The 25759-nt window shown below is 46.2% G+C and overlaps 1 protein-coding gene across 8 annotated transcripts in view; it reads right to left on the reverse strand.

Moving 5' to 3' along the window:
• KCNT1 (potassium sodium-activated channel subfamily T member 1) overlaps window positions 1-25759 on the reverse strand; it is a 200584-nt gene that overhangs the window by 99604 nt on the left and 75221 nt on the right. For 2 of the 8 annotated variants that reach the window (XM_074973570.1, XM_074973569.1), the window contains exon 1: window positions 23596-23862. The exons of 5 other annotated variants lie outside the window; for them this stretch is intronic. In XM_074973570.1, the coding sequence (XP_074829671.1) occupies window positions 23596-23744 (149 nt within the window). In that variant the 5' untranslated portion in view covers window positions 23745-23862. Of the gene's footprint in view, window positions 1-23595; window positions 23863-25759 lie in introns of those variants that run through there. One more of the 8 variants, XM_074973571.1, reaches the window with a different exon arrangement.

Below are 25759 nucleotides of genomic sequence, written 5' to 3' on the forward strand. Positions count from 1 at the left end.
TTCAGTTCCAAACAGCCCTCATGGGATTTGAATGTTCATGTACTGTACATTTCCAAAGTGTAGCTAAGTACTACCTGTGCCAGTTTTCAGGTACCCTTCTCTCTTTTTGTAATGGCTAAGTGTCTTGGTTCTGTTCAGAATCCAGCTCCATCAAAAGCTCCTATTCCTCAGCACTGTAGGGCACTATAAAAAGTCACTGATCAGAAGGCTCTGCTACATTAATACAAGTCCCCACTATCTTTAATCTGTAGGCAGATCCACACAACTGCTTCTTCTTCCAGAAAACCAGCAGCCTGCACTGGGCTCTTAGGCTCTGGGGATGACAGAGTCTCCAGGCATTCTTTCCTCACCAGCCCAGGGCCTTCAAAAAACCCAGAGCCAAGCTGAATTTGGCTCCAGAGGGCATTCAAACCATTGTGCTGTCTTCACACTTTCTGGGCTGCCATCCCTTGGCCATTAGTTTAATCAAGATTCTGCTTGGTACAATCAGGAATGCTGAAACTGGACCAGCCCCCTGAAGCATGTGTGAAGCAAAACACCATAATCAATCAGTTGCCACAAGGACCTAAAAACTGGTCTGGTTTTGTTTAATACTTCTCAGGAAAAGCTGAGGACCATCAAAATTGACAAACAATTTTACGCTGCTGAGGACTTACTCCATGTAGCAAAGATTAAGATTGCTGCAGTTGGGGCCCAGTTTTGTTTGCCACAGAACCCAGGCAAGATTCAGCTACCCAGATCCTTTTAACATGGTCCTGCAGAGCTCACACTATGGCCTTTTGCTCCATCACTGGCTCCTGGGAACACAAAGTCCCACAAGCAGAGTAGCCTAAATTCAAATAGTCCACTAGCTGAACTTCACATACACCGGTGCCAAGGAAAAGTGCAAAGGTAAAGAGGAGGAGATCTCAGGGAAAGACTCCATGATGGGCTTCCATTAGCACAACTGGGGGATTCAATAATCCAGTCCCCACACAACACTCCTCCCATGTCCCTCACCTGCTGTAAAACAGAGCTGGGATGAGTCTCCCCATAAACTGCTCTCCATTTCCTCTTCATTCCCTAGGTGCATGTGTGGGAGGAAATTGAGTTCACTCTGGCTAAAATGATCGTTAATTCCAGTAAGGATGGTGGGATCCGGGTAAAATTTCACTGGCTTCATTTCCTTTGAAAGAGACACATCTCACATGGCTGTAGCCCAAGCACCGTGAGTGAAAGGGCCTGGATCTGCAGTCATTACTGAAGTCCCTGGTAGATTAGTACAAGTGAGGGAGGAAGGATGGTCTCTTTGATCAGGATGCTGTCTTGGACGTGGGGGACCCTGGTTCAATTCTCTGCTCTGCCTCAGACTGTCTGCGTTACCCTGGGCAAGTCACTTTCGGCTTGTCTGTACAGTTAGAGTGGGGCAAGCTGAGGTGTAAATCTACCTCACACCAGCCTGCCACACACACACTGTTCCCTAGTACACTTGGATCTTCTCTATTTCAAAGTGCACTAGAGGACTGTGTGTGTGGCAGTGGGGTCCCCCCAGACAGTGAGGGGTCCCCCCCCAGCTTGGCAGGCCAGTGTAAGGTAGATTTACACCCCAAATTGCCCCATGCTGTTCGTAGAGAAACATAAATCCATTAAAGACTGCGAGGTGCTCAGGTACCACAGAACGGGGGCCAGATGAGTCCCAGGGAGAGAGAGTGAAGGAAATCTTGAGTAAGCAAAGCAGAGCTGAGACCCCTGGGATAAGTGTCGGTGGATGCAGACTCCTGACTGGGTCAGGGCTACCAGCTGAGCCACTGGAGCTGGTTAGAAAATGCCAAGGAAAACTCAACATTTTTGTTGACATTTCAAAATATTTTCAGCCACCCTGCATCCCGGTAAAGAACCTTCCCATTTGTTTTCATGAAAATTTCAGAAGGAAAAATTTCAAAACAATTTCAACCAGCTCTTCCTGTCACATGACAAGGGCCAGGCGCATCCAGCAATTCCCAGTAGAGGCCAGACACTACACTCGGGTGCCCTTTTTGTAGTATGTGCAGTAGTGTTTGGTAAGTAGAACATAGTGCTTTGAGCACCAGCTCCACGCTATTCGACTCTAGCCTGTACTCTAAATGGGCCAGCGCCCTTCAGATGATTGCAAGTCCTCATGCCAAATGCACAAACCACACACGGATCAATACTCAGAATACACAAGGATTGTTTGTGGATAAAGGAGTAAGCACGTCAGTGTTTGTGCATTACCAGAGGCCACTGAGCCTCTGGCTTGGGCTTCACTACCAACGTATGTCGGTATAACTACACCGCTCCGGGGCGTGGAAAATCCAGACCCATGAGAACTGTAGGTATACCAACCTAACCCCCAGCGGAGAGGGCGCTATGTTGACGGGAGGCCTTCTCTCGCTGACAGAGCTACCATCCCCTGGGGAGGTGGATTAACTACACGGACAGGAGAAGCTGTCCTGTCAGCACAGCTAGCCTCTTCACTAAGTGGTGCAGTGCTGTACACATAGACAAGCCCTCTGTGAGGCAGCAGATGCCACTGTTGGTTGAAGGATCCATCTATTGATTCATGCATCCCTTATGATACACAGCGCTAGCTCACAGCTGGTTTGGATAGAAATTACCTCCCGGCCCCACCACCTCCTCTTTCTTCTGGCAACGCATGGTTCCAAGTTTTTTCCCCTAGGCTTAAGCAAGCAAAATTACACAAACCAGATGATTTTATCTGGAGATTGTCTCTGATGTGACCACATATACAAAGTGCTGGACAAAAGCTTGTCTCTCTCACCAACAGAAGTTGGTCCAATAAAAGATATTACCTCACCCACCTTGACTCTTACTGAAGGCTGAATTAGCTGTTTGTGCTTTGGCCTCTAGCCTCTTAGTAAGATGAGTACCTTGCAAAACTCCACCTATGTGAACTATTTATAATTTAAGTGCGTTAGCCAGAAAGGGGCAGCATTTCTCCTGCCTGGGGCCCAAGTTGGCACTTCTCTGTTAGACAGATTCAAATGAGGTCTTACAAGGACTAAAACTATTTTACAGATAGCATTGTGTGTGTTCTTCGCCTGCAAAAGGACAGACAGCCCATTGGCCTCAGTGCAGCAGGCCAAGGAACCTGCTCTTAAAGGCAAAAGAGAGTCATACATGCAAAGAACATGCAAGGATCATGCCAAATAAAAGATACTTGCATATTCCATTCACTGATCTTTGCATTCTTCCATTCTTGCCAACTGAACCTTGCCACTTCACCCAAGAAATACAGGACACTGATTACAATTCCATCCAAGATTATATACCATTTATGGGCTCTGCTCCACTTCTGGAAACCTTCTACATCATTTCCCTCCAACAACATATGGTCACTGTTTACCATCATCTAATACCAGAGTCCTTTTATCTTATGCACAAACAGCTAATGTCCCACTGAGCCCAATGTGACTGCAACTCACTAGCGCAGGGGTGGGCAAACTACAGCCCGCGGGCTGGATCCAGCCCCTCAGGGCTTTGGATCCGGGCCACAGGATTGCCCCCTGGGTGCCGTAGGGCCCGCGCCACTCTCAGAAGCGGCCGGCACCCTGTCCCTGGGGCCCCGGGGGGCAGGGGAAAGGGCTCCATGCGTTTCCCTTGCCTCCAGGCACCGCCTCCCAGGAACAGGGAACCGTGGCCAACGGGAGCTTCGGGGGAGGTACCTGGAGGCGTGGCAAGGGCAGTGCGCCAAGCCCTGTGGCCCCCACCCCTTCCCCCAGGGGCCGCACAGCGTCGTGGTGCCAGCTGCTTCCCAGAGCGGCACAGCGTGGGGCCAAGGCAGGCAGGCAGGCAGGCAGGGAGCCTGCCCTGGCCCCGGTGCGCGCTGCTGCCATCCTGAAGCCACTTTAGGTAAGCAGTGCCGGGCCGGAGCCTGCACCCCGAATCCCTCCTGCACCCCAAATCCCTGCCCTGAGCTCCCTACCTGCACCTCACACCCCTCCTGCACCCCAACTCTCTGCCCTGAGCCCACACTGCGCCCTGCACCCCAACCCCCTGCCCTGAGCTCCCTCCCACAGTCCGCACCCGAATCCCCTTCCCTGAGCCCCCTCATACACTCCACACCCCTCCTTTGCCCCAATCCCTTGCCTTGAGCCCATTCCTGCACACCGCACCGCCTCCCACACCCCGCACTCCCTCCCACACCCCAACCCCCTGCCCTGGCCCCGCATACAATTTTCCCACCCAGATGTGGCCCTTGGCCCAAAAAGTTTGCCCACCCCTACACTAGAGTCTTGGGAGCACACCTAACCAATGCCTAAGGCGGTGGGATGTTCGGATGACCAAGATCTATAAAACCTTAGTGACAGCTCACTGCCTTGTCTGCCATGGAATGGCTACAGCCTCAGTTTAGAACACAGATCAGTAGGCTGCAGGACTGACCCTTGCTACAGTGGCATCCCAGACTCCCTGTGGACTAGGAACCAAGCCTGTGTCTCCACACCGTGGCTCTCCCTTACTTTTGGACATAAGAATCTTCATGATTCAGGGAGAATGGGCTCAGCAGGAATCCTGGGTTAACTCCTCCTAGATGGTAACCAGAGGTAGGTAGAAAGGACTCATTTTTAATACCTCCTTAGAAGGCTGTGAAGCATCCCAGCAGGTGGCAGGGGAATGAGCTCAGTTCCTTGCAGAGCACTTGGACCCAGGGCCTTCAAACCCAACAATGAGAATGCTACAAGCTGAGCTAAATTGCTGCGCATAATTATTAGGCGTTATAGTCACTTACAAGAGAGAGAATAAAACCCGGAGCTGGTGTCAACACTCATTAGTAACCCTAAATGAGGATACAAAATAATTCATGTGTCCCATACGAGCACAGCATGAAAAGGAATTTGAGGGGCATGTCAAGTCATCTTCTTTATGCATACCTAATTGTACTGATACTTCGTTCCAGCACAGCACACACAAAGCACTGGGTATTTCAAAGGTAACACACAGCAATGAGATGGAGTTAGAATACACACCCTAATCTCGGAGTAATACGTTCAGAGCCAGACCTATACCCCCTACTTGCTTGTGTCCAGGATATGGCTCAGTAATACCAGCATCTCTGACGGCCGCTGTCGGACTCCTCAGGTAGCCTTTTTAACATGGTCACTGCCTTATTAAGGTTAAATTAAACCACAAGGGGATGTTTCCAGATCTAGGTGCAATAAAATCTCTATACAAACCACGAATCTGTCTTAAGGAATTTTTTTAATGTCATTATCACTTTCCTATAGATGCTGTTTTAAAATAAAGCCCCCAGAGATTTGGATTCATGTATTACAACATGTACCAGAAGAGAGGAGGTTTATCCAGCTCTGACTCTGATTCTGTTTGCCAGCTGCTCTGTCATATGTTGTAAGGTTACATCAGTTACTAGGGAAAAAGGATTTTTTTTCCATGAAGTGATCTTACTAGGACTAAAGAGAATTCTATACAGATCACCTGGTTCTGTATGCTTTAGATGTCTGGGAAATAGCAGCCAGTCAGCCATGCTCTCATGGATTTTTTCTTTCCTCCTCCCTTAGGAGAAAATAAGAGCGATTAAAGGCAGAAAACGCATCATTTTTCTTCTCCTGTCTATATTTTACGTCCTGTCAATTTGCACCATTTTACTTTCTGATCACCACAGTGCACCATTAACTTTGCAAGTCCGTTCTCCTGTTGACGTTCTTTCACGGCAAGTTGTGATCATTGCAGCACCCAGAAGCATGCTAGATGCTTTAGACAAGATAAGGTCCCTGCTATGAAGAGCTTACACTATAATATTACATGTGATACAACAAATGAGAGTGACAAACAAAAGACCAGGAAGGGCTGTGGAGAAAGAACTAGGGTTGTAAGTGCTAACATTAGACAGTTACTCAGTTCGGTTATGGGTACCTCTAGATGGCTCCATTACTGTATAACATGCACACGTGTATGTTAATTAATTCACTTCTGATAGGAGACCAGCAGGAGTGAGTTTTTAGATGGGATCTGAATGAGAAGAGGTGGGTGGCCTGGTGAGCAGGATGGGAGAAGGCGTTCTGGGCATAAGGGGCATCACAGAAGAAGATACTGAGGTGGTTTTGGGAGGAGGAAATGCAAAAGACATCAGGGTTTGTTGTTCAGACAGTGCTCAGAGTTTCTGATGAAAGGGATGCTCCAGTGTCCCACGCTACTGGAGTGTCCCCGGAACATACAGCCTATAGAAAAATGGACTTTTTGCTAAGAATTTGGTGCTTTCAAGAAGGTACTCCGCTTCCATCTCCAGAAGAGTCACTTTGTGACTGATCCAAAGCCCGCTGAAGTCAATGGGATGGTGCCCATTGACTCCAGGAGGCTTTGGATTGAGCTCACATCCATGAGAAATTGACAGCACAAGGTTCTCCCATATGGTCCTCCATGGCTCAGAGAGGTGACACCCATGAAAGCTTATGCCCAAATAAATCTGTTAGTGTTTAAGGTGCCACCAGACTCCTCGTTGTTTTTGTGGACTAACGTGGCTACCCACTGATACTTCATCCCTCCTTTAGTGCTCTAAACTGCTGCAAGCCCAACACCACAGCCTGGGTGTCTGAAATACAGTGACTCAGGCTATAGGGGAAAAATTAATTCTCTTTGCAGAATTACACTCTCATCAGTTTAGAGAGGAAAAGAAATAGACAATTGTTTTTTCCTGAAGTAAGAAAAAAGTCCATAAGACGGTGGCGGGGGGGGGTGTAAGGTTAGTTGATATTTTTTAGACATCTTGTCCATGCAAGAGCAAGGACTGTGCACTGTTCTCTGCTGGTTCCCCTTTCATCATTCTCCGTGTGACAATCAATGTTGGAAAACGTACTTTATTCCGTTCCCCCTACTGAATAGCTGCCGTACCAAACACACGACAGATCCATCAAGAAATATAACAAAGAGAAGACATAACAATGCCATTTGGGGGAGGTTTAGTGTCATTGAGTTGTGCTTTAGGAGCCATTCCCTCTAGCACAGTTTAGGTTAAATAACAAAAAAACAGAAAGTTGCATAAAAAAAAAGAAAAGAGTGAGTCAAAGGGAAAGATAATAGCTTCTTTGGCTAAATGGAATCTAAGGGTTCTAGAAGTGCCCCCTTGTGGTTTAATTTAGGCTTCATGACTCTCCACGCTTGCCAGCCATGGGGACCGCTTTTAATTCTGGTGGCAGGAGAGTCACAACTGCTGGTATGAATAGAGGTGATTTTGATCATGTGGGTAATAATCACTGACAAGGCAACAGATGCGGCTTTAACAATTGTTCTGAAGGCAGATATTCCTGATGCGACAGGAGGGTGCACTTGACTTAACATCCTCAAGGATCAGGCTGTTGGGTGATGAGGGACGCAGGGGCTTTAACAGCCCATGAGTCACAGATGGTGTAAGACCTTGAGTAGCAGAGCCCAGGGCTGCTGAATGGGTGTTTCGTCTAGAATGGATCTTCCGGTCTTGCTTTTTGGCTGCTGGGCAGCCAGGGGATTAATCTTTCCATCAGACTGCTGCCATATCCCCAGCTCAGTTCCAATGTATTGAACCAGCAATGCTCGAGGAACTTTTTGAATGGCATGAGATTTTCCAGGCACTTTAGGCACAATGCTGGTTCTTTCAGGGACTGGATGCAGGAAGTCAATGGACACTGAGCTCTGGGGTTCCTGATCCAGACTCCATTTGCCTACAGTTTGATAAACCAGCCCACTTCTGCTTCCCTCAAGACACTCAGAGGCCCCCAATATTTCTGCAGGAGAAAAAAAGTCTGCCAGAAATGCTGTACCCTGGTGTGGAACACTCAGGGTTAGAGCGTGAGTTTAGGCACAGCCCTGAACAAGGCTTGGTGCGTGAGCTGCATCACCCCAGGAGTAGCCTCAGACACCCATGTAAGTCACAACTCCTGCCTTGTTTCCTCCCTGCTCTAGAGGCGGATACCAGCAGAAATCACCATTCTCTCCACGTTGGCTCAGCTACTCTGGCAGACAAGCTGGGTGGAGACAACTGCAAACGCTTGCTGCGCTGACATTTTAGCTGCTTTTGTTAAGTGTGGTCTTCAGCGTTTCCAGTGTCAATGGTTCCGTTCAGAGCACCGCTATTAATGCCACCTGTGCTTTGCTTGGAATAAGCAAAGCACCTACGCCCGGGCCTAACTTTAAGTACTTGCATAAGCCGCATTGACTTTTAGCAGAAATCAAGTACATGCTTGAAGCTAAGCACCCACTTAAATGCTTTGCTGAACATGGGCTTTAAAAAGCAGCAATGGCCTATGAGAGTGTAACAACAGGCTGTGGCCTCTAGAATCTCAGGCCTATGGTTTGCCTATGGATTTGAACCCCTCTGCCATCAAGGGCAATGGTCTGTCAGTCTCTTATTTCCCTATTCCCAGAATCGCCAGCAGCAGCCATCAATTTCTTTACATTAAAAAGTAACGCAAGTGCCCAGCTCTGTGGTTCACAGCAGGACAGCAGCTCAATCCGTGACTAGAACTGAGAAACGGGGGGAGATTAGAGAGGTAACTCAACGGTAAATATTGACCCCTCCATATCACTTCTCTTCATAGCACTCATTCTCCCCCTCCCTCCTTGCAAACTTTTTACAACTGTTTTGTATTTTAATATTAAATGTAGCAAGTTCTCAGCCCCGCTTGTGCTGTTAGCAGGAAGCGAGTGGAGAGGAATTCTCTCTGAAGCTAGTTTGATTCTTGGTTTTGGGAAATTTGGGAGGCGTGTTAGTGCTTTTCTGCCTGGGCTAGTGTCACTGCAGTTAATAGTATGCTTGTCTTTTATTAGTTGTGTTGAGGTAGCACCTAAAAGCCCCAGTCATGGACCAGAATCCCACTGTCCTCGGTGCTGTACAAATACATAACACAGGCACTTGCTGTATGTAGGTCTCTGGCAATGCCTCTAGCATTTAAGTGGCTGATTTCATTTAATCAAAAGCTGTTGAAAACACTTCATTGCAATGATGCATGATTTGGAGCTGGAGGTAGAAAAGGGAGCACTATCCTGCACTGGAGGGTCATCACTTCAGCCCATTTCCAGGTGATGCTACTACTTCAATAAAGCACATTCCAAAACACCAAGGGGAAGCCACAGGGGCACTGCAGATGGCTGTATTACAAGAGGCTCTGTCCCTTCTGAAACGGGGTATCAAAATCCCACAGAGTGGCACAACACTTCTCAAACGCTTTCCAGGCCACTGTCAGGTTGGAGCTCAACAGGTAGCTGCCCAGCAAACGCCTCCTGAAAAACTGCGGCCGCAGCAGTAAATGCTAGCCAAGAATTAAAACGTGATCCCCCCAGGCCTACCAATCCTTCACGGCGCACTGACTGCACTGAGATACCAGTACAGCCCACTAATGTCTCGTTCCATAAATCATTTGTAGCCCATCGCAGTAGCCACCCAAAATCAGTAGGGCTTAAACACACCATTTGAAGGGTGAAGCTCTGCAGTGCCTGACGCTGTATATTAGGCCCTGCTACCAATTTAGTATTTGCTGCATTGACAAAGTCACTCATCATTCAGTTCCACTCACACACCAGCCCATGCTAATCAAAACTTCTCCCGCAGCACACATTTCCAAAGATACATCACGGTAGACAAAGGTCTGTCAAACTAAAATATACACAGATTAATTAAACAGGCAACTCCAGGCCACAAGACCTGGCAAAGAAAAAAAAAAAAAAAAACTAGGGTCCTTGAGTAAAGGGCATTTAGGGACACAGTGTTGGAATTATGCTGGTCAGGAAGCCAGTCAGACTGAGCAGCTTTTACGGAGCAGGATTTCAGTAGTGCATCAAGCTCATCTAGCTCAAAACTCTGGGCCTGATCCTGAGAGGTACCGAACGCTGAAGTCAATGGAAGCTGAGGGGAATGGCACTTCTTGGGATCAGACCCTAATTTCTCTTCTCCTCAGAACTGCTTAGTTTATTGCGGGAAGGTTTTAGTCTTTATATGATGTATAAACTTTCTGCTGGCTTCTGTTTGTGGATTAATCTCCCCAAACTCCCTTCCTGTAGTAAGCAAACACACTGGGTCAATTATTCTTTGTGATGTTACAGAGACACCCTGATCCACTTCCAAAGGACCCTCTTTGCACAGAAGTTGCAATGATTTTTTCCCAGACAAACAAAGCTTCCTTTATCAGTCCCAGAACTTCTGGCTTCCTGTGGGGCAGATCTCCTAACTCCAAGGCCTCACCTACACTACCAAACATTGTAGCTATAATTCTGCATTGGTGATCGGTAACAACGGTGGAAGCCAGAGAATAGGCAGGGCTCAAGCATTGTTACCAGTGTGTAAATGCTTAAATTCTGTCTCCACTATTGCTGGCATTGATGGAGAACTGCAGCGATGAAGTTTGTCATTGTAGATGCTTTAAAACAGCTGTGGAATGGTCACTCGATTAGCCTCAGTAACTAAAGTAAGCTATTAAGAGGTGAAACATTTTTCACCAAGGAGAGCAGTATTGATCCATTACTGAGATTTCAATAGTTTTCCTCTGATGGATTTCAGTGTACAAGAAAAACCAACCAAAAAAAGACAGAGCATCCAATTGCCCCATACTCAACTAAAGATAATTTTTTAATTTTCTTTAGTGAGTTGGAGGATAGTAAATAATGGCTGGAAGTCATCATGGAGATGACTGACTGGCTCTTGGCCGACATAACAAGTCCTGTCTGATTCCAAAAGGCTAGGTGTTCATCTCTCAATTGGCATTTTTGTGGGCAGTCTCCGAACGAGAGGACAGGAACCCAGATTCCCCTGTTGTTTCTAGAGGTAATTCCTATGCAACAGGGTTGAGGCACATCAGTGGAGACACATGATCAAAGCCTGAGCTGTTTTTACAAGTGTGTCATCAGTCCTTGAGCCTGTGAATTCAGCATCTTTGGCAAATACATTCACATTGACAAGACCATTTTCCTGCCCCACGCAGCTGAAACACTAGCCTTGCTGTTGTGATGCTCTAAGAAAAAGTACTTTAATTCATATTAAAAATTGGCCTTTTTAGCACTACTCACAGAGATAATAAACCTAAGTATAGGGTTTCAGTAAACTAGCAGAGCACTCAAAGGAGAACCATAATTTGTTAATGAGAAGCCACATGGAATTTCCCCAGCTGTAAACAGAGACAAATACACATGTATGAAATGATCCAACAAGCTCAGCCATCCTCATTGCAAATTAGATTATACACATTGGCAGTGAGGGTCTCTTCCAGGCCCTCCGTTTGTGTTCGTTTTACCACTGACTTTTTAAAATGCCACAGGGACACATTTATGGGGACAAAACAGCAGATGATCTGGTTTTCTCCAAATATATTCCTGGGTGATTAATATGCAATAAGAAGACTATAAAATCAGAGGATTATATCAGCCCGAGCTTCCTGAGGAAGGAGAAAAATGCTCATAATAAACCAAACACAATCAAAAAAAATTGAGAACCCATCTGCCCAGCCCTGAGGCAGATCCATCAGACTGTCAGGATAAGCTATGACAATTGCCAAGATTTCTCTATTAGATTTGACACATATACACCTTCACCTAGCTGCTATGCAGCTTTATTTCCAATACAAATCTTGATTTAACGACTCCCCTTCTCTTAGCATTATCAAAGCCTAACTCAAGCCACTGACCAGCACTGTCCAAATTCCAAACAAACGGAGATGGATGCAAATTAAACAAGTTGAAAAAAATCTAACAGGAGTGAAATTATTATACAAACTGCAAGGAAAAACTGACACTTAAATAACCTGAGGGAGTGAATGCTGAATTGTGGAGTCCTCTCACGTGCCACCGAGGTGTGCACGGGGGAAGGCAGAGGCAGAAATTATCCATTACAGTTTGTTAATTTTATTTCCAGCTTCTTGTATGGCCAGGTGCCCATTTCTGTGAGCCTCACAGAATGCCAATGGGCACAGGCCCACGAAGCGAAAGAACATCTTGTTCACAAAATGGCACAAGAACTGAACAGGAACTTGAGTATAATGGACAGAAAAGTAACTCTCTCTGGGATTGCTTTAGCCACTTTTCTCGGGGCAGATTCTGAGACCACAGGTAGATTTAAAAATATGGACGCAAGACCCTCCTCTCCATCTTAAAAAAATAGGTCAACATTAAACTGGAAAAAATACTGGAAAATATTAGGGTTGGTTGAAAATTTCCCATCAAAACTTCTCCCACTATCTGAAAATTAAGTTTTCAGATAAATAAAAATGTGGATGTAAAAGTGTCTCCTTCCCTCAATTTTTTTTTTCATTTTTCAGCTGAAGTTTTCCAGTTTGGGGCTACAGGGAAGGCTCTTTTCCTCCCTTGCAGCTGTCCCAGAAACGAATCACAACTGATTCTCACAGCAGCTCTGCAAAGGTAGGTGTAGCAGAATAATTCTTGTGTGGAAACTGAGGATACAAGAGACTAGCTCAAGCCACTCAGCAAGATGATCCGGGAGGTCTTTTCCCTCTCTAGTTTATAGGATCCTACAACTACCATTAGCCACATCCAGACCATGCCCAGATGAGCCCTCCAGATAAATGCCCTGAGCAGTAGAATTCAAGGGTGGAATTCTAAATAGCAAGTCTCACAAGCTACAAAAATAAAAATAAAATCGAGCCATGAAGCAAATTAAGTTCTGTCTTGGAATCACCAGAGAGAAAAAGATTGTGAAAACAAAGGGGATTTTTCCTTTGGCTTGAATTCATCAGCTCTCTCAAAGATTTGGAGGGCCAGCATTATCCAGCGTTGGCGAGGGAACCTTATCCAGCTACTTGCTATTGCCACAGCTGCCATGTTCCGCATTGTGGCCATTATTAGAGTATGGTTTGCAGCCTTGTTGTAGCTGTGTTGGTCCCAGATTATTAGAGAGATAAGGTGGGTGAGGGAATCTCTTTTATTAGACCTGAGCTCTGTGAAACTCAAAAGCTTGTCTCCCCCACCAAAGTTGGTCCAATAAAAGATATTCCCTCACCCACCTTGTCTCTTTTTAGAATATAGAATAATTGCTAATTCTATATCATACACCGCCCACCTTTGGAGATCTGCGGGAGGTAACACTGGGCATTCTTCTATCCCGTGCTTCAAAATCAATTAGCATTGCTGGATAGAATCACCAGCTCCTAAACACGCAGACTCAGGGTTGCCAAGATGTCATGGGAGAACATGAATGCAGTTTGAATTTACTGGGTGTCTGTGCAACCCGCCTCCACCCTTCCATAACTGCAGCCTTACAGCCCTATGAGGAAAGAAAAATAGAAGCGCCAATCCGTTGGTCCCATGCCACCCTGGCAGCCAAGCCCAGGTCTCTGCATCTGGCTGGAATGCATGAGATCAAAACCTGCCTTTCAGGACACAACAGAGGGAAAAGCTACTTGAAAGGGCCCCAAGGCTTGACAGGTAACTGCTGCCTAGAGTAAGAGGAAGGCATTGTCGCTTCTGAAGCCATTGCTGACAAACATTAAAGGATTAATTTGGATCTACTGGCTGACATGAGAACCATTTAGTAGATGAAGCCACAAGGGCGGCGAACTCCAAGAGAGGTTGTAAAGAGAGAATGCTGTCCACGGCATTCCGAATGGCAGCCATGGCAGCCTGGCATTTACTATAAGCTGAAAGACAACTAGGTGATTATTAGAACAAAAGGGAACAATAAAACCTCACTTATGGATGAGGAAAAGTAATTGTACCTCTGCTCACACTGCACAGCAGTGTCTCAGTGTCTGGGAGCCTTGTACCATCACTAGTGCACTGGGGTAATTCTGCCCCACTATTCTGTGGCTATGCGCATGTCTACACGGCGATAAAAGATTCATGGTCTTGGCTTGCTCAGCTCAGCCAGCTCAGGCTCACAGGGCTATAAAACTGCAGGCTTGAGCTGGAGCCCAGGCGCTGAGACCCCCGAAAGCAGGGAGAGCCCTGCCTTAGCAGAACAAATTTGATTCCACAGTTCTGGGGCAGAATCGAGGCAGCAGGGAGAAAAGAAATTCCATGCATCACAGAGCCCAGCTTTGTGGGTCCCTCCACACCCAGGTTTGTGGGGATAGTCAAGATGGGAGCAGCAGCAGTGTCCTAACTTCCATGTCTGCTCTGAACAGGGCTAGTTGACATGATGGTCAAAACATGGCTAGCCCTTGAGTACTTATGCTCCCTCTATTGCAACATCAGTAGTAGCAACACGGGGACATTTCTGTTTAAAAAGGCTAAAGGTAGACACTCCTTCATTTCAGGGCAGGCGATCACTGAACTGTGACTCTGGAGACTTGGACTATATTCCTGGTTCTGGCCAGAAATTACATGTGACCTCAGGCAAGTCACATGAATCTCTCTGTACCTCAGTTGCCTACCTCATAGGGACATTTGCAGGCTAAATTCCTCAGTGTTTTTCAAGTGCTTTGAGATCCTCAGATGGCAGATGTTACAGAAATGCAACGTAGCAATCATAAAACAAATTAATTCCCAATAAATGCGGAGAGGCTCAGAGAGCAGTAATCTGAAAGAACCACTCCTAAGAGTCAAGTATTCAATCGCAGGGATGAATCTGTAAAGAAGAAGCACTTCTACTACAATGAGTCAGTGTCCTCAAGATTTCTGCTCCAACATCCTGCCCATTGGATACATTTCAGTGGGCTAACTTTGGAGGGTTTGGCTTTCTTTCCATTTAAGAAGGGGGGGAATTGGAACATCTGTAGTATCTTTTTGCAAGCAGACAACATTTGCTCTTGTTCAAGAAGGCTGTTCCCTCCCGCAATACATTTTCTTACTACTCTGGAGGTTCTCCACGCTCCTAGAGATGCTCCAAGACACATTTGGTAAATTCGTTGCCCTAAAAAAGCACTTCTCCCGCAGAACAACTACTCTCCAATTTAGTGCCTTCATTTCAAAGAAGAAATTTACACCTTGGTATCCCTGGTACTTTCATAGATAAGAGAACACCAGTGCTAGTTTCAGAACCATGCCAGTCAGGAGGTCATAAAACTCCCAGTCCTTCTAGGCATACAAAGGTTGTGGGAATTCTGCTCCAATGTGTGTGTGGGGGGGGAGCGGGGGGAACAGCACATGAAATGGTGTTGCTTTCATCAGACTGCAGACTGCCTACAGCTGAAAAACCCATTTCCTTAAAGCATTAGATGGACCATGGACCTCACCACGTGGGACAGAAGACGACATAAAAGAAAGGAAAGAGGAGGATGAGGGAAACGCCTACAAGGAGGGGATGTAGAAAACAGTCCTTTGGGGGCATAATTCTATTGTCTCTCAGATTCCCCACAAAGATGTTCATTAGAGACTTCCTTAGTACCCAGCCCACCCAGATCCACGGGGTGTGGGCTGGCCAGAGGATTTGGCCCTATGGAAGGGGCTTTACAAGTGAAAGGTTACACAGCTGCCATGAAATGAGGCTTTGTTTGAGATATGTACTCTTCAAAGGGCATTCTGATTCACACGTCTCTGTGCAAGAGACCCCATTTTGGTGCACCACTCCCTGGCCAGAAATGCATAGCCTCAGATACACAGCTATCATTTCGGACAGTCACATGCCTCTCCGGTCAAGTGGAACTGTACACCACCAGGAAGTGTAACAAGCTAGGTTTACAATACATCAGTCAAGTATGCTGACAATTAATGGAACAAAATGAGAATTCTCTGATCATTTTGAGAAGTGTCAGACAACAATCTTAGCACCAGCACCAAAACACATCAATACAAAGTACTGGTGGCAAGACAAGGCCATATTACTGCCACAAAACGCTGACATTTAGATATTTAAGAAGCGGTCAGAAATTTGCCCTTTTCCTTGGGATTCAGTCATAAATGTAAATTACTACTCAAAATATTTCATGTTAATTCATTTTTACAAACAGCATTGTGCAAGATAGCTAAGCAAAAAATTATGCTGCCCAATGCTCTAGGAATGGTTTTGAATTACTTTGCAGAAATGTCTGGTTCTCCAGGGGTTATACGAACTTGCCAGTGTTGTCTTCAATACTTCAATTCATTACCAGATTCTGTTTACCAGACAAAAGCCCCAGTATAGAAAATGGCACTATTATTGTGCTTACCTTGCGGGGTTTTTAATTGACACATTGCCTTTATCATAGTTATACCAAGAGGAGGGGGAGACTGATCCCAGAAAGGAATCCACTGTCCAGTAGTCAGGGCACTAGCTTAGGGTTTGAGTTCAAGTCCCTGCTCTGCCACAGATGTCTTGTGTGACCTTGAGCAAGTCCCTTAGCCTCTGCCTCAGTTCCCCCTCTGTAAAATGGGGATAGCGGAACTTCCCTACCTCACACTAAAGCAGGATAAATGTATTTAATATTGTGAGGTACACAGACCCTATAGTATTAGGGGCCATATAAGTACTAACATAGATAAATCACTGAGCCTAGATCCAAATCCTCAGGAAAGAAAGTTCAGAACCAAGGTTTGGCCACATATATTTGAATATCCCATATTGTTCTCATGCAATGAAGTACATAATGAGAGGATGCACAAGCTATGCTTATGGAAATGTGCCCATTAACTAGATAGCAATGAGATGGATGTTAGGTGAAAGCCAGACTCATAACCAAGAATCGTTTCATAGATACCATAAACCATTGTATTGTATATGCTTGTCAACGGCAGGTGATGAAATCCTTCATCTTATTTACTAACTGCTCTTAGTGTGAATTACTATGGCTGTCATCTCTCTCTGCTTACAGCCAGAAACTTAGACCATCTGCTGTTCATTACCACCTACCCAGTGTATACACAGATATTGTAACCAGACTTTAGACACCAAGCATCGTCTTCATTTGTGTGACAGGCCTACCTTCAACACAGCAGACACTGTTATTCTGGGCCCAAAGTCTGGCCTTCCTATGGTCTCCAGTACAGCTCCTGCCCAGAACGACTCGGGTGAGACATGTGGGGAGTAATTAAACAAGCATCTGAACTAAACCTACACTGATCATAACCCGGACACCTGGGTTACTCTGTCCGGAATGACCAAGTCGCAGAGAACCTGTGAAATGTCAACTCCTCAGAGTTTGACAAAGCCTGGAACTTGGCCGCCCCTTTTCTCCCGTATGCCTGGCTTGTAGCACTAACTGTTCATAGATGCATTCTGATTGGCTACAAGTATTATCACTGTCTGCTGACGTCATACCCATCTTTTAACTGCCTCCGCCATATAGGTCTGACAGCACATGGTTTAGATTCTAGGTGGCAAGCATGCACCAGCAAATTCGTTAAGGGTGACTAAGAAAGTTTTCACTCTCTTCAATTTTCCCAGTGGAACTGGATCAAGCAGAGTTTTATAAAAGCCGTCTCTCCCACTGTGGAAAAAATGGTCTGTAAGTCCATCATTAACATGCAGCCTGAAAACAGAAGAATGCATATGAACACTAGAACAGCTCTTAATCCTTTGCAGCAGCAGATGCAAAATGCTTATAAACTTCTGCAGCACTCTATGGCCCCCAATCCTGAGGTGTCCGATTGCCTGACTATTCATCTTCACAACATTGTGAGGCATTTTACAGATGGGAAACTGAGGCACAGAGGCACTAAATAACAACATGCCCACGGTCATGCAGGAAGTCTGTGGTAGAACTGGAAACTGAATTTGGGAATCCCAAATCCCAAACAACCACCATAACCACTGGGCTGTCCTTCCTCTCCAAGCTCCCTTTGCCAATATCCCTGTAAGGTGGAGAAATACTTTTCAAAGGTGGAAACTGAGCTGCAGAGAGGAATAGCGGCTTGGTCCACGTTCACTCAGTGAGTCCATTTCAGAGCCAGGAAAAGAACCCAGATTTTCCGATTCCCCCTGCAGGGGTTTAGCCACACAACCATGTCCTCACTCCTGGCATTGCATCTGGAAGGATTAGAAACTTTCACAAGGGAAGAGTCAGTGACAGAACCTGACAGAGAGGAGGTGCATGAAAGTCTGACACCATTAGGAATTAACTCCTATACAAGAGCTTAATTTTACAATGGTAAATTAAAAATATTTTCAAATGAGATGGAGTTGAGCTGCTAAATTCAGTTCTGGATCAGGAACTGGAGGGCAAACATGCACCCATATACACCACTCATGCCCCCCAAATTCAGAGCTGTTTGGATCTGGGCTTTGGGATCAACCCATTGTTTGCTTATATAGGTCTAAAAAGCTCCATAGATACTGTTCTTTGTTCCGGGCAACCGTAACATAAGGCTGATATGTTCAGCACAACAGTCACACCATACAATAAAACAAAGTGTGGCTCACCTGACCTGCACACAGAAATATCCACCAGTCATAAATTTCAACTCTTCCAATGCTCAGCCCATGCCCTCCCCCACAGCCTGGAGAAAAAGATGGCCTTTGTAGAGTGCTCACAGGTTAACAGATCTGAACTCTGGAGAACCAAGGGGGGAAGCAAGTTCCAAAACAGAACTCTCACAGACAAAACTTCGCCAGCAGCTTGAGCATCGCTGCTGATCTCAGCTGGGGCCATCTGGCCCAAGGGGAGAGGCGCTTTCTCAAGTAACCAAGGCCAAATCAATTTTGTAGGTTACACACTATGGGAACCTACTTAAATTCCTGCTATGGAGACCCCACGAAGGAAGCAGGCTACAGCATTCTGTGCTCACTTCAGTTTCTGAGCAGCCTTGCATTGCATAAAATCTAATCTAGAGGTGGAACAAACCTGTGCGACCGTCCCTGCATCAGAGGAAGGGCTGCAGGGTTCTTGTCTGACAGATATATTAAAAAAAGCACATTAAAAAGCCATTTTTGTCACAGCCTTGATCCATCACAGTGCTAGACCCAGCTCCAAAATCCCATTCAGGGCTGTGATTCCAACATCCCCATTCCCCAAGCTCAGGAGGGTGGGTTCAAACCAGTCTCCCATTGCCTCAAAGCCGAAAAGATGAGGGCATGGGGGGAAGGGAGGTGAAATGCCAAAGACACGGGAAGAGACATGATTCTACCAGCCAGATGCAGCTCAGTGAACATGACTCAGGAAAGCCAAAGCAAATGTGTATGGTGAACTCTTACCAAACACAGGGTCAGAGCCGGGATATACAATACCTCCTGACTCAGTTTCAGTCCTCTGGGGGTTCCAAAGAGTAGCTATTGTATGGGTCTCTGTCCCCAAGGTGTCGTTCCCAAAGTGTCTTGATACAGTTGGATGTGAACCCTGTAACATAACAAGATACTTGCTGCTCTAAGTGCCCGTCTCTAGGGAGCTCAGCAGCTGACATAACTGTGTGACACACCTGTTACCTATCTCCAGCTTTTGTGAGACTCTGTAAGGGGCAGGGGAGGGAGCAGGATTCTACCTGTCAGTTGCTGGTGATCCTGTTTCTCTTTTCTGCACCCAATGCTCTAGGCTGATATTAAAAAAGCCAAAGAGTCCATTTAATATCTTACAAGACCACATTTGCCAGAGAAAACCTTCTGCTCAAGAAATGATAAAAAAAAAGAATAGCTCTGGGGGTTATTACCCAAAAAAGGGAATTTTAATACTGACTGACATGGAAGTGTGTTTGACAGCAGGTGGAAAACACACCCAGACACACACACCTACTCAGCAGCTTGGTTGTTAATGTAAAAGGGCTTTAATGGACTTTGCAGTCACAGTGAACCTCTCCGCTGGTCTAATTGCATTTGGGAGCTTGCAGAGAAGTACAAGCCATTTGTTAATGCCTGGCTGCCCCCCTGGGGGAGGAATCATCACTGGCTGTTTAGAAATTACGCTTCCCAAACACTCTGGGATGGTTCTCCCTTCCGCTGAAGTGCTTGATCTTTAAGGGATGTCGAGGTTAGACTGTTACTATTTTCCTCAGTGAAGTGCTGGGAAGATGCCAGCCAGGAATCTAGCTGTTTTGCTCACGGTGGCAAGTGGCCAAAGCAAAGCTCCATTTACTTGTTATTTTTGTTTGAAAAAAGAAAACAAGCAAATTTTCACTTAGAATTTAGCTTTTGTTAGAAAAGGGGGTTTAAACAATGGCTCAGAGTCCTCGGGTTCAATTCACAGCTATTTCTGCTCAGCCCTTTGTCATTTTCAAGCTAATAAACTGAGCTCTCTCCAGTGTTCCATGGAGAGAGAAGGGAGGGTATTTCAGAAGAGGCCTTAAACACTAGCTATTCTGCATGCACATTTTTGATCTCTTAAGATTGCCTCAGGGCAACTGGCCAAAAATTCCCCTCTTTCCCAGCTGCATGCACAGGGTAGGATTCTGTTGCAAAATTGCTTTTTTGTATTAAAAAAAATTCCATGTATCTGGTATGTCAGGGAAATCAGCAGCACATGAAATGGGAAGGTACATCCAAGTGCACGTATTTTTATGTCCTACAGCCTGCCAGCAGCTGCCTACCAAACACAACCACCTTAAGCCTGCCCCAATGCCGTTAGGTATTTAAAGCATGAACTAGGTCGGATTCTTCCTGTGGCTTCTCAGTGTTCTTTCCTGTCATATGTTCCCTTCTGTGAAGTCCTCCCTGCACCATTAGTTTAAAGTTCCCCATTTTGGTTCCCACATTCAATAGCCAAGCTCCACAAAACCCTGTTTCTAGGAACAGTTAAAGTCATGTGTCCTAGACAAAGCCAGATTCTGCACTCTGTTCCACCCTGCTGGGCTCAGGGAGGTTGCCCAGGTTGGAATACAATCAGCCCAGATCAGCCCTTTGAGACGTAGAAATAACTCCAATGGCTCTCCTATGTATGAGGGCATGAACTGAGCCAATCCTTCGATGTCCCAACGAAAAGTGCTCCAAGTTCTGTACACCCGGGAAAATACAGGTCTCCCGCTTCTTCACTTTTAGATGTTCAAATATCAAACATCTGAAGAATGTATTATTTTGAAACAAGCCCACCTCCATTTTTCTGCACTGGATGCCGAGCCACCATGTTGTTACGGCTGAAATCACTGAAATGTGAAATATTCAGAGAAAAATAAAGCCTATGAGTCTAAGCCACGGGCTTCAGTCTCACAGTGAACTAATCTGCACCCCTGGGAACAGTCTGTAATATTTTTGTTTTTAACTTCCACCACCACTTTATTATTTCAGCCCAGACTCCCAGCAACAATTCTCATAGCTCAGCTTAGCGGGACTGCCAGAGACTGTGCAGCGTCTGGCTTTGGAGGAGATGGAATATCTTAAATCAGCCATTCACCACTTCAAAGCAATCTTCCCTCTTTTGTTACCTGTAAGCAGCAACAGTGATGCGTAAAACTCCTGATTCAAACTGCCAACTTAGTTATCAGGAAGTGGCACACACAGGAAGGAAGCAAATCAGGGACAGAATTCAGGAAGCCATGGTCAGTACAAGCTCTGAGGGCTAGACCAGGGTTCAAGAGATCAATCCATTCTTCCCATAGGCTATGAGCGGTTTCCAGCTAATACTTTGCGCTCCACATCTAACCTACAGAATGTCAAAATCATCTTTTAGTTCACTACAGTGGAACTGCAGCTGAGCCCTTGTTTATACTGAGATTTGAGCCCCTGTGATTGGCATTGGTGCGGGGACCCCATGCCTACCTTAGCGGACTGCAGAAGTGCACCAGCTGCAAGCCCACTGACGAGGCCTACAAGGGGAATTGGGTCCAACATGTTTTCTTGTTGTTACCCCTCCCACTTGCCCAGAGGCAGCACCCCCACAGATATCCTCTGGAATGTTGATACATGTGATGGTCTCCTCTAGAACCCCTGCAGTTTCATTAATTCTGCAATGGCTCTTTTCTCCCCCTAATGGGACACTGGATCTCCCCCCCACACACACATTCCTTCCTTGTGACAGGTTTGCCCCAAAGGGGGGTGTGGAGTTCGTATCACACAAGGAAGGAAGGGTTGGATATCTGGTCTTGGCTCCCAGCCCTGGGCCAGGAGTGCTGGGCAGGCGGAGCATTGAGTCCCAGAGCCTGGCAGAGGGAGGATGCCCCTTGTACTTCTCAGTCGGTATCTTTCTGGCTGATTCGCAGCAGATGGGCTCCTAAGGGCGTTCCAGCAGTAAGTGCAAGGCCCTTTAAGGACACAATACAGCTGTAACCCGAGAGCCCCACCACCACGGGAAGAATAAGCTGGCAGGGCATGAACAGCCACAGAGAGTGAAGCTAGCTGCGTTGGCAGCTCTGCCAACACAGAATCAGACCTACCCTTCTAGGCATTTAGGGGTACTTCCCACAGGACTATGTACCATTCAGAGCTTGTAAGCACCTTTGATGAAGGGGGCATAAGACAAGCAACCTGGCAGAGGGGAAAGAAACGATCCTCGTTGCACTGCGGAGGGCGTGGAAGAACGGTGCCAAGTGAAGTGAGGCTCAGATGGCTACAGCGTGCTGAGACCACAGAAGCGTGCCTGCTGTCATTCTAATCTACCTGCATGCTGCCTATTTGCAACTTCCCAGATATTTGAGACCATGCCCCACCAAGTTAGACGGCAAAGACCCACTAGATCACCAGGTGGAGGGCACATGTTCCCCTGAGAGGGAATGTATACAGGGAAGCCAAGACTTGCGCTCGAGCTCAGCCAGAAAGCCAGGTGCTGAGCACTCCATTCCGGACCCTTGGGAGTGCAGTGTGCACACAGCACAGTTCTCTGTGGTATCCCCCACCCGCTCATGCCACCCGTGAGAGGAGCACACCGATTCCAATGCCCTGCTTCGAGGGTACATTCCTCTCTCCGTCTGTTCCAACTGGGACCACGTCAGCTAATTCCACAAGTGTTGCTATTTCCCCCCTTGCCCAGTGACATATGGGGAAAGGCTGCTTCTGCAATGGCTAATTCCTCCCAAGCAAATGCCAAACAAGTAAAACCTGACATGGGCAGAAGCTTTCCTACTGTGACTCATTTGCTTTGGAAGGCTGAACTAGAAAAAGCACAAAATTACACACTGGGAAATACAGTACATGATCAAAAGTGAGATAACCCGTTTGTGCTGATGGGGTGAAAGGCTGAAAATAAAGGGAGAATAAAAGGAATACAACACAGAACAAACAGAACAGGAAGTGAGGGACCACATCTGCATCTTTACCATAATCAGGAAACACTATGGAGGAAGAAGCCAGGAACTGAATAATGCAAGTGCAATATAGGACAATATTCTGACCCGTCTAAGAAATGGCTCATAGCTCCATGCACAGAGCAGCTGTGTGCTTACAGAAAGAAGCTGCAGCATTTGTATATGCAAGTACTTTGATTATTTTCATGTGTGATCGTACATAAATTATTCCTCAGATGTGGGATCATGCATCTCTGATTCTAGTTCAAAATATGGTGCATAGGGACAAAGCACAGTATTGTGTTATCACCGTAAAATAAGCTTCATTTTTATACTGCACAGTTAATGTGCAGTGCAAGTTAACAGTTGTGGGTAGCAGCACTGGAGGTCTCAGTGCTGCCTTTCAGATCTGCTTTTGCTAGTCAAAGAGACTATAAAATTTTCAAAAGCAACTGGCTTTCTCCTGATCCTGCTGCCTAATTCACAATTGAACATTAGGGGTTGAGGTGGGTTTTTGACATGTCTCCCAAAAGCAATGCACTCCGCCACCCCCGAGAGCTGCTGACTGCACGGATTTGTTCCTTATATTTAAATAAAAATGTGCCACCACCCCCACCCCTCTAAACCTCATGCACCACTGCAGCCCTGCAATACCTTTGTCCGACATCACTCCCCAAGGATCCCATCCTCCGAGCTGGTAACAAGGGGCTGACCCCATGGACATCCTCTGTCGTTGCTGGTGGGACAGTTTTTACATGTGAATTGATCTCGGATGGGGAATTCTTCAGCTTGGCTCTTGCCATTCTAAGAGCTTTGGATGCCTCCTACTTCCTCCTCTTTTCCCCCTGATCTCTCTCATACATAGCAATCTTCATACTGCCTGCAGTTCAGAGCTGTCAGCATGTACCACCTCCTTCCTCTAGTCACTCTCCCCACCCGCAGCTGCTCAGTGGAACAATCCTGCCCTGTAGATTTATCTTGGTAGCGAGAGAAATTAAGGAAGAGTCCATGGTCGTGCTGCTGTTATGAATCGTGTGCCATGAGGTAAAACAGCAGAGACGACAAGAGATTCATAATGCAGGAGCCTGTATAATGGTTTCACTTCATAAATAAAAAACATAATTTGTTTAGTGCAGTATATCTTTTGCCTTGGCTGGCTGATTATTAAAATGACAGGATTGGTTTTATGACTGCGCCCAAGACAGCAGTGGCTTGTGGGGCAAGGGATTACAGAAATTATTCTCCATTCCCGTAGGTGGGAGATGTTATTTCCCCCTCCCTCCCCCCAGTTTCTTTTTGTAAAATGTCCGAGTGTGAATTTAATGCTGGTAAATGACAATCTCAGAGGCTGAGTCGTCACACAGCACAGGCTTCCCCCACATTGCCCTGTTTACACACTTTAATCCGGACTCAAAAGGAGCACCTCTGTGGGTGAAGGGGAAGTCCATTCAACATGGGCCATTAAGTCCTTGGTCTGGCTACTGAGAATGCTACCATTCATTAGCACCCATCGTAGTGGTGGTTTTGGTGATGTGGGCACTATCCCCATGAAACTGGACTTTCACCCATCAACCCCACTGCTCCTTGTCCCTTGAGCTACCATCAGTTGCAAACAGCTTTCAGACACTACTGGTTTAGGCTGGATTCAAACCAGTGACTTTTAGAGTAACTGGCTCTTCATCCCACTACCAATGTAACCTGTGTTTCTTTGGTTAAAATACAACTTTGTTAGGCAAGTTCTCCAAGAATGCAGAAAAGTAAATAAATCTTAATTACTAATAAAAATGTCACTCACATTTTAGTTATCATCCAGGAGGTTCCCACTGATATTCCTCTCTTCAGATAAGTTTGCAACACATCAAACAGGGGCAGGAGGGCCTAGTTGCCTTCAGGATTCTGTTAAAGAACTCTGGCCAGGTTCATGCAGAATTTATATATTCAGGCCAGCCAAGCGTGCAGTGGGAGTTTCAGCACCAAGGACAGCACGGAGGGCGCCTATTGACCATTTATATGCTATTTACTCTAAACAAATATTTAAGATGATATGTGAGAACAAGTCTGAGGCCCTACCATATCCTGTGTGTTGCTGAGCTGCTATCAAGATTCCACAAGCTAAGCAAGGTTAATGCGAGTCAAGTACTTGGATGGAAGACCTCCTAGGAAGACTTAGGTGCTGCATGAAATATCCTTGAGAGATTAGATGGTGGTCTACCTTCTGAGACGGTGCGGTGCCACTGCGACATCACCATGCCAGGGCGCATTGTACTACAAGAGGTGCTTTTCTGGAGAAGACTTAAAACCAACTTGTGGTCATTACAGCTTCCATTTCATTTTTCATTCATCCGCTGTCTTGGCCAAATTCCCACTCTGGTAATTCCACTGGGGTCACCTAAAATTCCTTTTGCCATTTCAGTGTTATAGCAAGTTATTCTATACTCCCTGCCCTGAAACCATTGTGCCCTGTGCTGTTTCACTGCAAAAAGGTGGATTGGTTGCACTGGCAGTCAAAATTATCCCTCCTCCACAGGAGGGTTGAGCGGCTTAGTCCAGTCATATCTGAAAAGATGAGGAGAGAGCTTGAGAAGGGAGAACACTGCAGAGGCAATCTTTCCTCACTCACCTGGAATGACAGGAGGAACGGGTATGGCCGGAGAGCTGCAGTGTGGAGCTCTGGTGGGGATTATATTTCTTTTGTCACTGCAGGAGATTTGCGGGGCTGGTAGAAATATTTCAAAAGAAAGTTGGGCTCCCAAATAATCAAGAGTTTTCACAATAAGGTGTCTGCTTTCCCCAGAAAAGTTTGACGTTGAATCAAAAA

This window comes from Natator depressus, chromosome 16 (assembly GCF_965152275.1).
Source record: "Natator depressus isolate rNatDep1 chromosome 16, rNatDep2.hap1, whole genome shotgun sequence".
Lineage (NCBI taxonomy): Eukaryota > Metazoa > Chordata > Testudines > Cheloniidae > Natator > Natator depressus.